The sequence below is a fragment of the Salvelinus fontinalis genome, chromosome 42 (assembly GCF_029448725.1).
Source record: "Salvelinus fontinalis isolate EN_2023a chromosome 42, ASM2944872v1, whole genome shotgun sequence".
NCBI classification, from domain to species: domain Eukaryota; kingdom Metazoa; phylum Chordata; class Actinopteri; order Salmoniformes; family Salmonidae; genus Salvelinus; species Salvelinus fontinalis.
In genome coordinates this window covers 2,256,563-2,268,902 of record NC_074706.1, presented here as the reverse complement: position 1 = coordinate 2,268,902, position 12,340 = coordinate 2,256,563, and the positions used below count along the sequence as shown (strand labels likewise).

Below are 12,340 nucleotides of genomic sequence, written 5' to 3'. Positions count from 1 at the left end.
GGTACACTATGCAGAAATCTCTCTGCCATTTCCTGGTTGCTAAAATTCTAATAGTTTGCCTAATATAAGTTTGTGACAAAACAAGCGAGTATAGTGTAGAGTCATTGTACCATCGAAACCGCTGTGAACAAAACCTAAAGTTAAAGATGCAAAAACGAAAGTTAAGAACGGGAAGAATAGAAATAGAGCACATAGAATAGATCTACAGCTTCTTAGACGTGATTTCAATGACAATGACCGATCTATAACTCATATTTCTATCTGAATTTGGTGGGGTCACCCAAAAAGTGACCTATTGCAGCTTTAAATGTTTAAAGGACAAAATTACATGTATTTAAGTATTGTTTTGTTGTGGTGGGGATAGTAACATTAGTAGTATAAAAAATATATACTTAAAAAAAATATATATTTATATCTTAATTTTTATTTGTATGTTTACCTCACATAATATAATTGTAAAGTATGCATTTAGGTGTCTGTAATAGAATACATGTGGCAAAAACAAATGTAGACATTAATACATGCATTTCTATAGCTTCCAAAATATGTTTTACAAACTGTGGGGGAGTGCCAAGATGGCGGCACGCTGGCTTCACCACAGCGCCCCCTATATGTGTTCTAGTGTATTTATAAATTATTGGCACAACCCCATGCTTGACTATTCTCTTTGCATTTAGACATGTTGCAAAATCAGTGCAGTGGTTAGTTTACCAAACCATAGTGTGTATTGCAGTGACTCATTCACAGTCATAGACTGCTTTCAATGTAAGGAAACAAATATCTTGAAGAAATAAAATGGTTGAACTGTACCTTTAACATTTGGGTCAAAGTGTCTTAACACTGAACAACATTTTGTGACATACATTTCTGAAAAGCAAAGAAAAGCATATTGCATCTACATTACAAAAATAATGTCAGAAGTGGGATTCGAACCCACGCCTCCAGGGGAGACTGCGACCTGAACGCAGCGCCTTAGACCGCTCGGCCATCCTGACATATAGATATACTGCTAAAATACAAGTAGATGAAGGTTGACTCCCCACTCTAGGTCGTTTTACCATGAGTCTTTTAGACAATATCATACATTGTAAAAATGAAGAACTTTATCCGCGCTTTTACGCTACCATTACATAAAGCCAAACAAACTTTTGCTATTCATTATGTTTTACAAAGACATGCCTTCATAATAGCGAACCTTGCGTTGGTTTGCTTTCATTTAGATATCCGGTAAATAGCCTACATTTTTAGCTATCTATCTCTAGCTTTATTAGAAATGTTTCTTGCTGTCTTGCAGCTATAAAGGAGTAGCAGTAGCTAGCTACGTCTGTTAGACTTTAGTCTTTAGTTTTGGGAACACTAACCCCTTCTGGACTTTGGTTTCGGAAGTTTATTACGTCTTAATGTGAGAAAATGGCAGACAGACTGATACAGTAAGTACACAAGCATACGGACACTACATGTTGTCTACCTGTTTTCCGGCGAAAAAAAATCTTATTTTTTTACAACAACCATTATTGTATTGGACAGCTTGACTGAGAGAAAGCCTACATTCTCACGATCAGCACCTCACACACGTCTTTGGTGGACCCTATTCTTTAAACAAATAATAACAAGAATACCTAGTTAACACGTAATCGGCCCCACACTGTCAGTGTGTGATTTGTGTTGGTCCAGTAGAGGGTGCTGTCAGACCAGTTATTTTGAAAAACTGTATTTCAGTGACTAAAACAGACTAAAAACCATTTTTTTGTAGAAAAATAATAAAATCATGAAATATAGTCTCTATCTGCCTGCTGTGTTTGCATTTGAAAAATAACATTTCTACTGATCAGGACCAGTACATTCCAGGGATGGCCATTTTGTATAGTTTTCCAGCTGAAGATTGACAAATAGTAAGATATAGAAAAGCCAGTGGCACATGAAACATTTTCTGGTAAATGAAACACAACAACAACATAATCAAACAGTGCTTTACTGTAGGTTAGGAATATTCATTTGGCACAATACCAGGGTCAAAAGTGTATAGTGGCTGAGGTATATTGGTCATATACCACACCCCCTCGTGCCTTATTGCTTAATTCTATATTTTTCTACTGTATCTTAGTCCATGACGCTCTGACACCGCTCGTTCATATATGTATATATTCTTAATTCCATTCCTGATTTAGATTTGTGTGTTTTGGGTATATGTTATGAAATTCTTAGATATTACTTGTTAGATATTACGGTGAAGTCGGAGCTAGAGGCACAAGCATTTCGCTACACCTGCAATAACTCTGCTAAACATGTGTATGTGACCAATACAATTTGATTTGATTTGATTTGAAATGTGTCACAAATAAAAATATTAAAATATTTTCAGTAGGGTGCAAGACATGCAGGTAACATTTTTTATATAATCATAATTCTTTACAGAACATTCAGAGAAAAAATACCCCCCAAAAAATATATACGTATATATATATATATATATATAGTAATGCAATCCTCTTTATTCCATGAACAAACATTGACAATAGGTTTTCTCCTAATTTCTTGTCTGTAATTTCAAATAAACACGCAATTGAATGTATTTGGACAAACAACTGAAGAAGCTAGATAACGTGCAGAAAGTCAATATGCCTTGTAACATAATAATCATCCCATACTTTCAACAAACACAATGCTAAACCATAATACATGTTTTAAGCATTGAATAGTTGCACGTGGTTTATAGGTCTACAATCCTTGTTCATTGGTATGCTACTGTATTTTACTGTATGTTACAATTAGAGGTAATTAGAGGTATTTAGAGACAAAATTACAGGGACATACAGAAAAATGACAGGGATTTAGGGACAAAATTACAAGGACATAGAGACACAATTAGAGGGACTTAGAAACAAAATTACAGGGACTTCGAGACAAAATTACAGGGACTTAGAGACACAATTACAGGGACTTAGAGACATTGCAATCCATTCTGATGCAAGATTGATTATCGTTGTTTCACCTCTAAAAGCATGAATGATTCATTGCTGCATGTCACCCGACACCTGTTCTCTCTGCTTTGATTTTATCCAGGTGGTTGAGGTTGGGTTTCCTCACACAGTGACAAGAGCACACTGGTATCTTACTTAATGTGATTCTGTCCTGGTTCACAGACATTCACCCCAGTCAAAACCTCTAGGCCTATATAACTTCAATGGAAGCCTTTCCTTTCCCTAAGTGCGAATGCTTGCGTCCCTTCCTCAGTCTACCTGATGGAAAGCTGTTTACTGGTCATTTTCATACTTTATGTCATAAGCTACGGGACCCTCCATGGTGAATCCAAGGTAAAAGGAGACCTCCTCTGTGCTGCATCCACTTCGGACTCCACCAAGGTATACTGGACGCACTGAGATTTTCAGATTGCCTCCGTAGTAAACATAAATGTCACCGTTCTCAGTTTTCCCTTTGACCCGTAGTAACAGGTTTTGTATCTCAGGATCCCTCCATATTGCTCCACTTTGCCACAGTTGATGTGGGTTTGGGGGTCTATCTTTGGATGAGGCCTTCTTGTGTGAGGTTTTGGGTCCCTCTTTGTACAGCAAATGATCAAGCCTGCCTTTGTGAATTATTCTCCTCAGTCCTCTTGATTTCCCGAGGTAGAAATGTGCGATGCAACTCTTCGCCAGAAACACGTGGGAGAAGCGACGATGGAAAGATTTTTTCGATGAAGTGACATACGTGCCAATGTTTTTGAACGTTGTGGTGCTCTCAAGCAGGTTGTCCTTTCTTGGCCACATCAGCAACATTGAGAGGTAGTACAGCTCTGTGCAGTTTGAATGGGTTCCCTCTTCTTGCAGTGCCTCGTTGAGAAGGGAGACCAGCTCCTCGTACCTCTTCAGCAATGTTGAGCTTGGCTTAATGCAGTGAAGAACAATGTTTGCAAGGATGAAATTGATCCGGTCAGCCATGAGTTTCCGTGTAGAATTTTGAACAATGAACTGCCATTTCTTCAGAATCAATTCAATTTGATTCCCATTCTTCTCATTCAGATACTGGAGAAGACCAGCAAATGAATCTGCTCGCTTTTGCTCCAAATAGTTTCGCTGCTCCTCTATCTCCTGCCGGATACTCAGTTTTGGTTGACTGGCCCTTTCAGAGGCCCTCTCTTCTCCCGAGGAACAGAAGATGTGAATGTACTTCTTGAAGAGCTCTGATACTTTTCGTTTGTTTCTGTCCTCTGCTGTCTCCTTCTCAATTGACCTTGGCTTCAGGTATGTGAAGTAGTTCTCAAAAAAAGTGAACATCTCCTTCAGCCGTGGCTTCAAAGAGACCAGGAATTTCTCGTGGTCTGCCAGAACAGCAATGAATTGATCATTTGTACTGTTTGTTGTTTCATGAAAATCCCTCACTGGCAAGTGGTTTTTGAGGAACTGCAGCATTTTGTCTCGCTGGAGTGCGTCACTTTTGTTGAAAAAAGGAATATCTTTGATGATATCTAAAACAATCATTGAAACTTCCATTTCACCGACATACCCAGATGTGTTGTAGGTTCGTTGCCTCTTTCTGTTGGGCAGATCAAGGGAATCCATTGGCTCATCCTTCTTTGCGAGTTCCTGTGAATCTCTGAATGCTTTGGTGGCCTGAAATGCTAATTTTAGGCATTTGTCTAACCCTTCTGGAGTGAGCTCCTCAGCATGTTCAATTTCATATTTTAGGTGGCTTTTGTACACCTGTCCTAATGTGTCAGCAATGTAAGAATTGTACATTTTCTGCTGTGCATCCTTGGCCCATTGCAGAGCAGATATATAATCCTTCTCTTTCAGATAGAAATGCCTTGCCAAAGCTTGTGGCAGAGTTGCGTTTTTGTCAAATCTCTTTGTTGCTCTTACAAGAACTTCTTTGATTTGGCTGATTCCCTCATCCGTCTGTATGTCTTCAATCAAAGGAGAGAACAGTGTATCTTTGTCATGTCCAAGTTCCTTTCTTTGCCGTGTGATCAGCATACTTTGGATGTTTTGAACCAGGATATCCTTACCCATGCCAGATTTGTACAGCAAGTCACAGTGTAACAGATTGGTTGTTATTTCCCCCAGTTGAAGCTTGTGCTTTCCGGTGAGTACTTTGAGGCAATTACTTGCAATCCTTTGGTGTAGAAACCGAACTGCCTGATAGGTGCCGTGCTCTTCAATGTTGAAGTGGATCAGAAGCGTGGAGTATGGGTTAATTTTGTCCTCAAGTGTTTCTTTTCCCCACAGAGCATTCCTAATCCCCACAAACTCCTCACAGAGGGACAGGGCCATATAGGAGCCGTTCACATATGTATTTAGCAAAGCTAAGAGTGAAAATAGCTGTCCTTCTTTTCTGGAGGTGTCAAGGTCTTTCAGGGTGTTGCACACCAGATTCTCTATGTACTTCTCACTGAAATTGTTTGTCATGATCATGAAGGCGTAGAACGTTTCAGGTTTCTGATGGTGACCTTTGAGCTCTTTCAGTTTCACCTCAAAGAAGCTCTGCTCTTTGGTGGAGAGTTTGTTGATCATGAAGACGTTGTCAAGTCGGCTGTTTCTGGAGCTCACTGCAGGAATCTGTGATCTCTCACAGTTCAGTATGATGACCATCAGAGTCTCAGGTTTTTTCTTCTCGTTGGCTGCACTTAGTATGCATCTCTGTAGGTCTTCAACGTCCTCCCAGTTGTCCACCAAGAGTAGAACAGGAGTATAACTCAACTGCTTCTCTTTGCCACAGGTCAGCAGGTGTGTGACTTGGACTGCGATCTCACTGTTCTGTGCTGTGGTGTTTTTCAGAACGGCACATCTGAATTTACATCTCAAGTTCCACAACACGTGCATGGCCAGTGTTGTTCCACCACAGCCTGGATGATGGAAGAGGTTTATTATTATGCATGGCGATGTGTACCCCTCTGTAGGTGTGATCAGGTTGTGAAGATCCTCATACTTGTCACGTTTGATAAATGGCAGACAACCTGGCCTCTCGGACAAGTAGAAGTTCCACCAAGTCACTTGTCCGCCTCTGTAAAAGTCCTCCTCCGTGTTGGTCTTGAATTCCTCAAAAGTGTCCTTGGTTTCAATTTCAGTGTTCTCACATTCATTTTCACTCAGTATATCAAGTACGGTCATCAGCTCTTCATCTTTTTGTGTCAGGAGGACCGAACTGGAGCCAGAAGATGGCAGATATCTCCTAGAGGACCGTGTCTGAGGTTCTTTGATTTTCCTGATGGTGCAGTCGATTTCATTCAGGCTCAATTCGTAGATACATTTACTGGTGATATCCACTTTGCAGCGAGTATTTATCATGTCTCTCCATTGACTGAATAAATTTGAATCTTTGCATATGCAGAGCATATTATCCTCACCCTCAAGAGTGCGATAGATCGCACAAAAGGCCTCAAGTATAGGGCTTGAGATGTCAGTGACTCCTGAGTGAAGCATGAACACCACAAGTAATCTGTCTTTCGACAAGACATCTGGATTGCAGAGAAATGAAACCATATCGCTGATTTCTCCAGCACGTTTCTTCAGCCATTCACTGGTAGTGAAAGGTCTGTCTGCTTCACTGACCTCATTTGCTCGACCATTACAAAAGACCCAGCTTGTCTGCTTAAACAAGTTCAGCTTTCCGATAACAGTGGAGACACTGTCATTGGTATTGTACATTCGAGGGTAGTGAACATTAGCTATGCGATCTGCTCTGTAGAAACTGCATGTCCCGTTCATGTCAGATTCTGGGTCAAACTCGAGCACTGCAAACAACTTCATCTCTTTCAAAAAACCCAAATGTTCAAGTTGACTGGGGTGGCACTTGTTTGTGACAACTATAACTTGCAATGAGTTTTCAAGTGTGTCTCTCCCATGAGTTATCAATTGTTTTAGCCTCTGTCCTTGGTGGTTTTGGTTGGGCAGCTGACAGTTGCTCTCCTCTTTTGACTTGCGTGCTGATGACCAATATTTGACTTCCTCTGTCAAACCTCTCATCTTCTCCTGAAGACTTCTGGGATTATTGTCTGCAAGAATGTTGATGCTCTTTGGGCCTTGTCGAATAAATAGACATTCAGTTTTGTATTCTTCTCCATTTAGTTCAGATATTATTGAGGTATAGAAAAGCTTCTCTTGAGTCTGTGAATAACTTGGGACAACATCAACTTCTATCACCCACTTGTCTGAAGTCGCGCCATCCAGACGTTGAACCTGAAAGAATTTTGGAGGCCTGATGCATGCTCTTGCGATGTTTGTTTCTTCTCCAAAGTGTTCCTTGAGACGCAAGTCAAACTTGTCTGTATACATATTGAATGATGGCAAGTTTTGCCCAATCACTTGTCCATGCATGTGTCCGGACCCGCCTGTCACCCCAAAATGAATGGTCCCATTGGTGCGAGAGTTCATGCAGGCTGCGGAAAAACGAAACACTTCGTTGCTGAACTTTTCCAGGATATCTATCTCACTGGCTTCCTCTGTGCTTGGCAGGATCTTGTACTCATGTACCGGGTCAATGAGATTGCTTGGACCGGATTCAGGGGGGAGGGTATCATTTTGTATGTATGTGAACGATGGGTCGTTTTTGTCAAAGGGACGTGGGGGACATATCCTGTTCTCCAGATTCAGAGCAGTTTCTCTCGAGTGGTCAACTGATGAGATGGAAGTCTCACTTTGTCTCGTATTGTCCTCCATATTTCCATAAGCTGGAATGGATTCCGACTCTCCCATTGGCAGTTGAATGGGGGATGCAACATCTGAATCGGAATGTCTCAGTTCTTCCACTGATGTCCATGAAGAGCTTAGACTTGGAGCCACTGACTCCGATTTCACACTGTCAGAATCCAGAGTTTCCTCATGTGACCCCATCCTAGCTTCTGGTATGGCTCTATATCTAAATCTCTCCTGTCTTCTGAAGGGGTCACTCTCAGGGGATCTCATGCTTCTCCCTACACTCTCCAAGTCGTTTCTCAGTATCTCTACATTTTTTATGATTTGAATCGCAGGCCCAAACTTAACACCTAAATCAGTCAAGTCCTGTTTCTCAATGCAAACCAGGCTACCTCCTGACACATCCTGTTCATAAAGTTTTGTTGCGACCTCAGGGAGTTTGAGACTACTAGTTAGCCACTCTTTCACATGCTCCTTAGTCCAGTCTTCAATTCTCTGTGGGAATTCTCTGAGGTTGCTGACTCTGTTCATGCCATGATGTTCTGTAAGCTGAGAACCCAAGAAATAAAAACGATCATCAACATATGCAGTTGTATTTATTTTTAAACCAATTAACAGTTACTGTACCTGCACATATAGTTGATATTTTTTATTTGCCAAATCACCAATGCCTATTGTTTATTATTATTGAAACTAAGAACAATCCACTGAATATACATTTACTATGAATACATAGAGTTTCAGCTTAAAACTTGCAAACATACCATTGTTGCATGCACTCCACCAACGGACAGTTGTGTTGTGTCTGATGTCATCATCCTTCAATAGGTGGAAATACATTAGGTGGAAATACATTCATTTGAAATTAAACAAATTTATGTTTTTTTTATACATACATGCATGGTATTGTGTATTTTCATTTTGTTGATTTTTTTATGGTAATGAATTCCACATCACACTCTTTAGATACTTTAAATTATTTAAAAAATCATAAATTAATTAAAATCATAAAATACCTTGAAGATGGACCCATTGACTGGTCACTCTTCATTGACAGATAGCTGGGTGTAGGTGAGTCTGCTCCCTCCCTGCAAAAAAAAATATTGAGGTGTGTTTTTAATCAATCCTATGCTCATGATGTACAGTCGCTTTTACCGATCTGCAAGATGTCTATTAGAAATCACATTCAAAGTGTATTCAAAGTGTCTACGAGTAGGAGTGCTGATCTAGGATCAAGTCCCCCTTGTCCAATCATTATGATCTAATTGATAATAGGCAGAATCTACCACACCCAAACCAATTTAGTGAAGGTGCTGGAGTCAAAATTCTAAACTGGAGAAACAGGAAAAAGTCACTGCACATTTCCAGTCAGATGCAAAAGTATTTATTTAATTGTGGCTGAGCTTTTGGTCAGTCAACCGTCATCAGACAATATGCAAAATAATATTCAAAAGTGATGCTAATCAAAAGTGATGCTAATCAGTACTGATGCTAATCAAAACGGATGCTAATCAGTACTGATGCTAATCACAACTGATGCTAATCAGTACTGATGCTAATCAAAACTGATGCTAATCACAACTGATGCTAATCAGTACTGATGCTAATCAAAACTGATGCTAATCAGTACTGATGCTAATCAAAACTGATGCTAATCAAAACTGATACTATTCAGTACTCCTACTCTGAGACTGTGAAAACGGGCCCAGACCTTTTGTCTTTTGTGCCGTGACCTCGTGGAAGTCGATTGCCTGACATATTGACACATTGCAACACCCTCATTGTGAAAATCATAAATTACCTGCGATTGGGAATAAACTCTCTCTTGTAGTTTATAGGTGGATCCATTGAGCTGTCACTCCTCATTGACACACAGCTGGATGTAGGTGACTCTGCACCCTCCCTGTGAAAAATACAGTTAGTACCCTAACCCTATAACATAGCTTGTAAAAACAGCTGGAAATCAGGACCCATATTCACCCATATGCAGTCTCCTTATCCCTTGGTTTATGGAGATTTTAGCCTGGGGCTGTGCAAGTGTTCACACTTGCACATTCTAGCACCAGCCTTAGCCCAGGGCTAGCTGGTCTTGCTCCGGAGCAGGGTTAGGTCCAGCTTTGTAGGACTAGACCCAGAAACACGGTGCCAAAATAGCCATTGTGAAACGGGGTCAAGAATATAATATTTCACTGTCCAATCACAATAGCTGCATTTTCACTTAATTTGCATATTCTTGTGATGAGTTCTGCACGCTATTTTAATAAGTACATTTATACTATTTCATCCTTCCATCCGAGGACAAAAACCTGACAAAAAAACAAATACTTTCATTGGTGCGAAAACATTGGTTGCTATGGCTAACAAAAACGGTTGCTATGTAGGCAGGCTAACGTCTGCTCCCCACTGTCCCCAGGTATTTTAGCCCAGGATTAACAACTGTTAGTGTGAACACAGGAATAGCTAGCCCAGGGTCAGTCTTAGCCCAGGGCTAAGAACATTGCAGTGCGAAAAGGCCTAAAGTGTCTCGGAGTAGCAGTGTTGATCTAGGATCAGTTCCCCTCTGGACATATAATATTATTCATTATGATCTAAAAGGCAAAGCTGATCCTGTAGCAGCACTCCTACTCTGAGACTGTGAATCCAGGCCCAAACCTTTTGTCTCTTGTGCCATGTCCTCGGTGGAAGTCGATTGGCTGACCCATTGAATGATCACTCTTCATTGACAGACAGCTAGGTGACTCTGCTCTCTCCTCCTGGGCCACCAAGCCCTGTTTACCAGGGCAGAGAAGACTTAACCCTGCAACTTCCTCATTATACTCCTGTGGGGCAGTGGGACTACTATGTAGCCAGTGGCGGACATGTTCATTCTTCCCACTCTCTGCACCCTCGGGCGATACAGTGTTGTCACTCATCCTGTCTCGACACCAGCATTCAGGTTCCTGACAAAGAAAACAAAGCGAGAGGGGTGAGAGGAAAGATCCGAAAAACCGCTCTTTAGCAGTAACTTCTTTATTGAGGAAAAATGTATTTACTGTGACTGTGATATGTGGTTGTCTCACCTACCTGTCTTAATAAGATGAATGCACTAACTAACTGTAAGTCGCTCTACATAAGAGCATCTGCTAAATGACTAAAATGTAAAATGCTCTTCAGCCATGTATCAAAATCTCCCGCTAACTTCATTCCCTTTCTGAAACTCTCAGCATCGAAACAAGCGGAAGCAATGTACCGGACTTCTTGTCTAAATCATAGAGAAACAGGTCTAGTAAACGCACATTCCCATACGACCACAACAAACTAATACCTCTCCTCTGTATATAAACCACTTGGGATACTCTTGTAGAAAATGTATTGTTTCCCAAACGTGGTAGTTATGTTGTTTGTAGAAAAGATGTATCATATTGTGTCACCTTCAATAGGCAGACTGTGCCATTCCCATACACTAGGAAGCTACAGTTTCTACAATAGCCAAAGTGGATGAAAGTAATCTGGTTACTCTCTCCTATGGTCCAGGGATACAAGATCAGACACCTCCCCTCGATGACTCAGCAGTGGTTGCACATGCAGTACATTTAATTTGACTGTCATTCCAACCCGGAACTTCAGCTTCTCATATGAACTTGTGATTTGAATAGTGTTATGGTTATTTGACAACGGCTTACTTCCCAAACATTACTATGAAAAGAAAACAAACCTATTCATTGCCTATCCCTTCATCAAACATGGCGTAGACTGAATGAAAGCTTGTCTTTCTGCATTCCAGAGACACATTATATACCAGGGAGTGTACTGTAACTGTGTACTGTAGACTTGCTACGTCAAATAAGATTTTCCCTCAGGAGCCATTTGATTTCAGTATGCTATTGAGTAAACTTGGAACTTCGTCACCCACGGATTATGTCTGATTTATACATTCAGAATCTCAGTTATTGCATGAGAAATATTCGGTACGATTATTATTATAACTAGCTAAATGTAATTAGGCTGCATTCATTTGTAATAATTAGACTAATTACAGCAATATTTTTTCTTTAGAAAACATTTGTGTAGACAATAACGAAATATATCCAAGACAGATCCTTACCACTCAGAGTCCTAACTTTACTCATATCTGCAGTTTGAAAGGTGTGCTCTTAGATCCTGTGCAGCCACAGAAATATCAGTAACCGTTTCCCCGCAGGATTCTTGACAATGAAACACTAACTCGTCACGTATTCCGGGCCTCACCTAGAAGGTGCCGAATTTAACCCCAGAAGCAACTAATACAGGAGAAATATGGTCTATTTAGTAGCTCACAACTAGTAGATCCTTAGCCTGCGTCTGAAGAGGTGTGGAGGCTGATATCCGATCATACTTTAGACCTACCCATGATCTCCATATAAGGAAACCAAAGGGCAGAGTTAGGGTGTGTGGGAGGTAGCTTTGGATATATATTTCAGATACTTGTGTCTTGGATTAAAATACGTTAGAAAGTAGAATGCAAAACCTATTGACTCCGGTATGATAAAATAAGAAAGAAAAAAAAGTTTGAGGAGCTTCTTCTATGCAGGGTCGTTTGTGTTTTCTACTCTCGGCTCGACTGTCTTGTTTTTTTATGAAGGCAAAGAGTCTGGGAATTGAGCCAGTGGACCAGTTTTGTGCTGGCTCAATGCCAGTGTTTCTGCACTCTCCGATGCCATCTCCATTACATTATCTTTGTGGCTGTCGTC

At 40.6% G+C, this 12,340-nt stretch overlaps 1 protein-coding gene and 1 non-coding gene across 2 annotated transcripts; both read right to left on the bottom strand.

Moving 5' to 3' along the window:
- Positions 1-912: 912 nt before the first annotated feature.
- Positions 913-995, bottom strand: trnal-cag (transfer RNA leucine (anticodon CAG)). Its single transcript has one exon. It is a non-coding gene; the product is annotated as a tRNA-Leu (tRNA).
- A 1,477-nt stretch (positions 996-2,472) lies between these two features.
- Positions 2,473-12,186, bottom strand: LOC129841557 (sterile alpha motif domain-containing protein 9-like). The gene is made up of 6 exons (XM_055909892.1): positions 11,716-12,186; positions 10,284-10,570; positions 9,433-9,534; positions 8,648-8,719; positions 8,396-8,450; positions 2,473-8,180 (listed from the first exon to the last, which is right to left on the bottom strand). Exons 2-6 carry the CDS (start codon positions 10,541-10,543, stop codon positions 3,255-3,257), a joined length of 5,415 nt encoding a protein of 1,804 aa, XP_055765867.1. The 5' UTR covers positions 10,544-10,570; positions 11,716-12,186; the 3' UTR covers positions 2,473-3,254.
- Positions 12,187-12,340: the final 154 nt, after the last annotated feature.

Bases quoted from the DNA above. Each gene is read 5' to 3' on its own strand.
- LOC129841557 (XM_055909892.1), bottom strand. From the start codon at position 10,543: ATGAGTGACAACACTGTATCGCCCGAGGGTGCAGAGAGTGGGAAGAAT. The intron at 8,720-9,432 runs GTAATTTATGAT...TTTTTTTTGCAG, and splicing joins GAGTTTATTCCCAATCGCAG to GGAGGGAGCAGACTCACCTA. The intron at 8,451-8,647 runs GTATTTTATGAT...CACCTATTGAAG, and splicing joins TCAATGGGTCCATCTTCAAG to GATGATGACATCAGACACAA.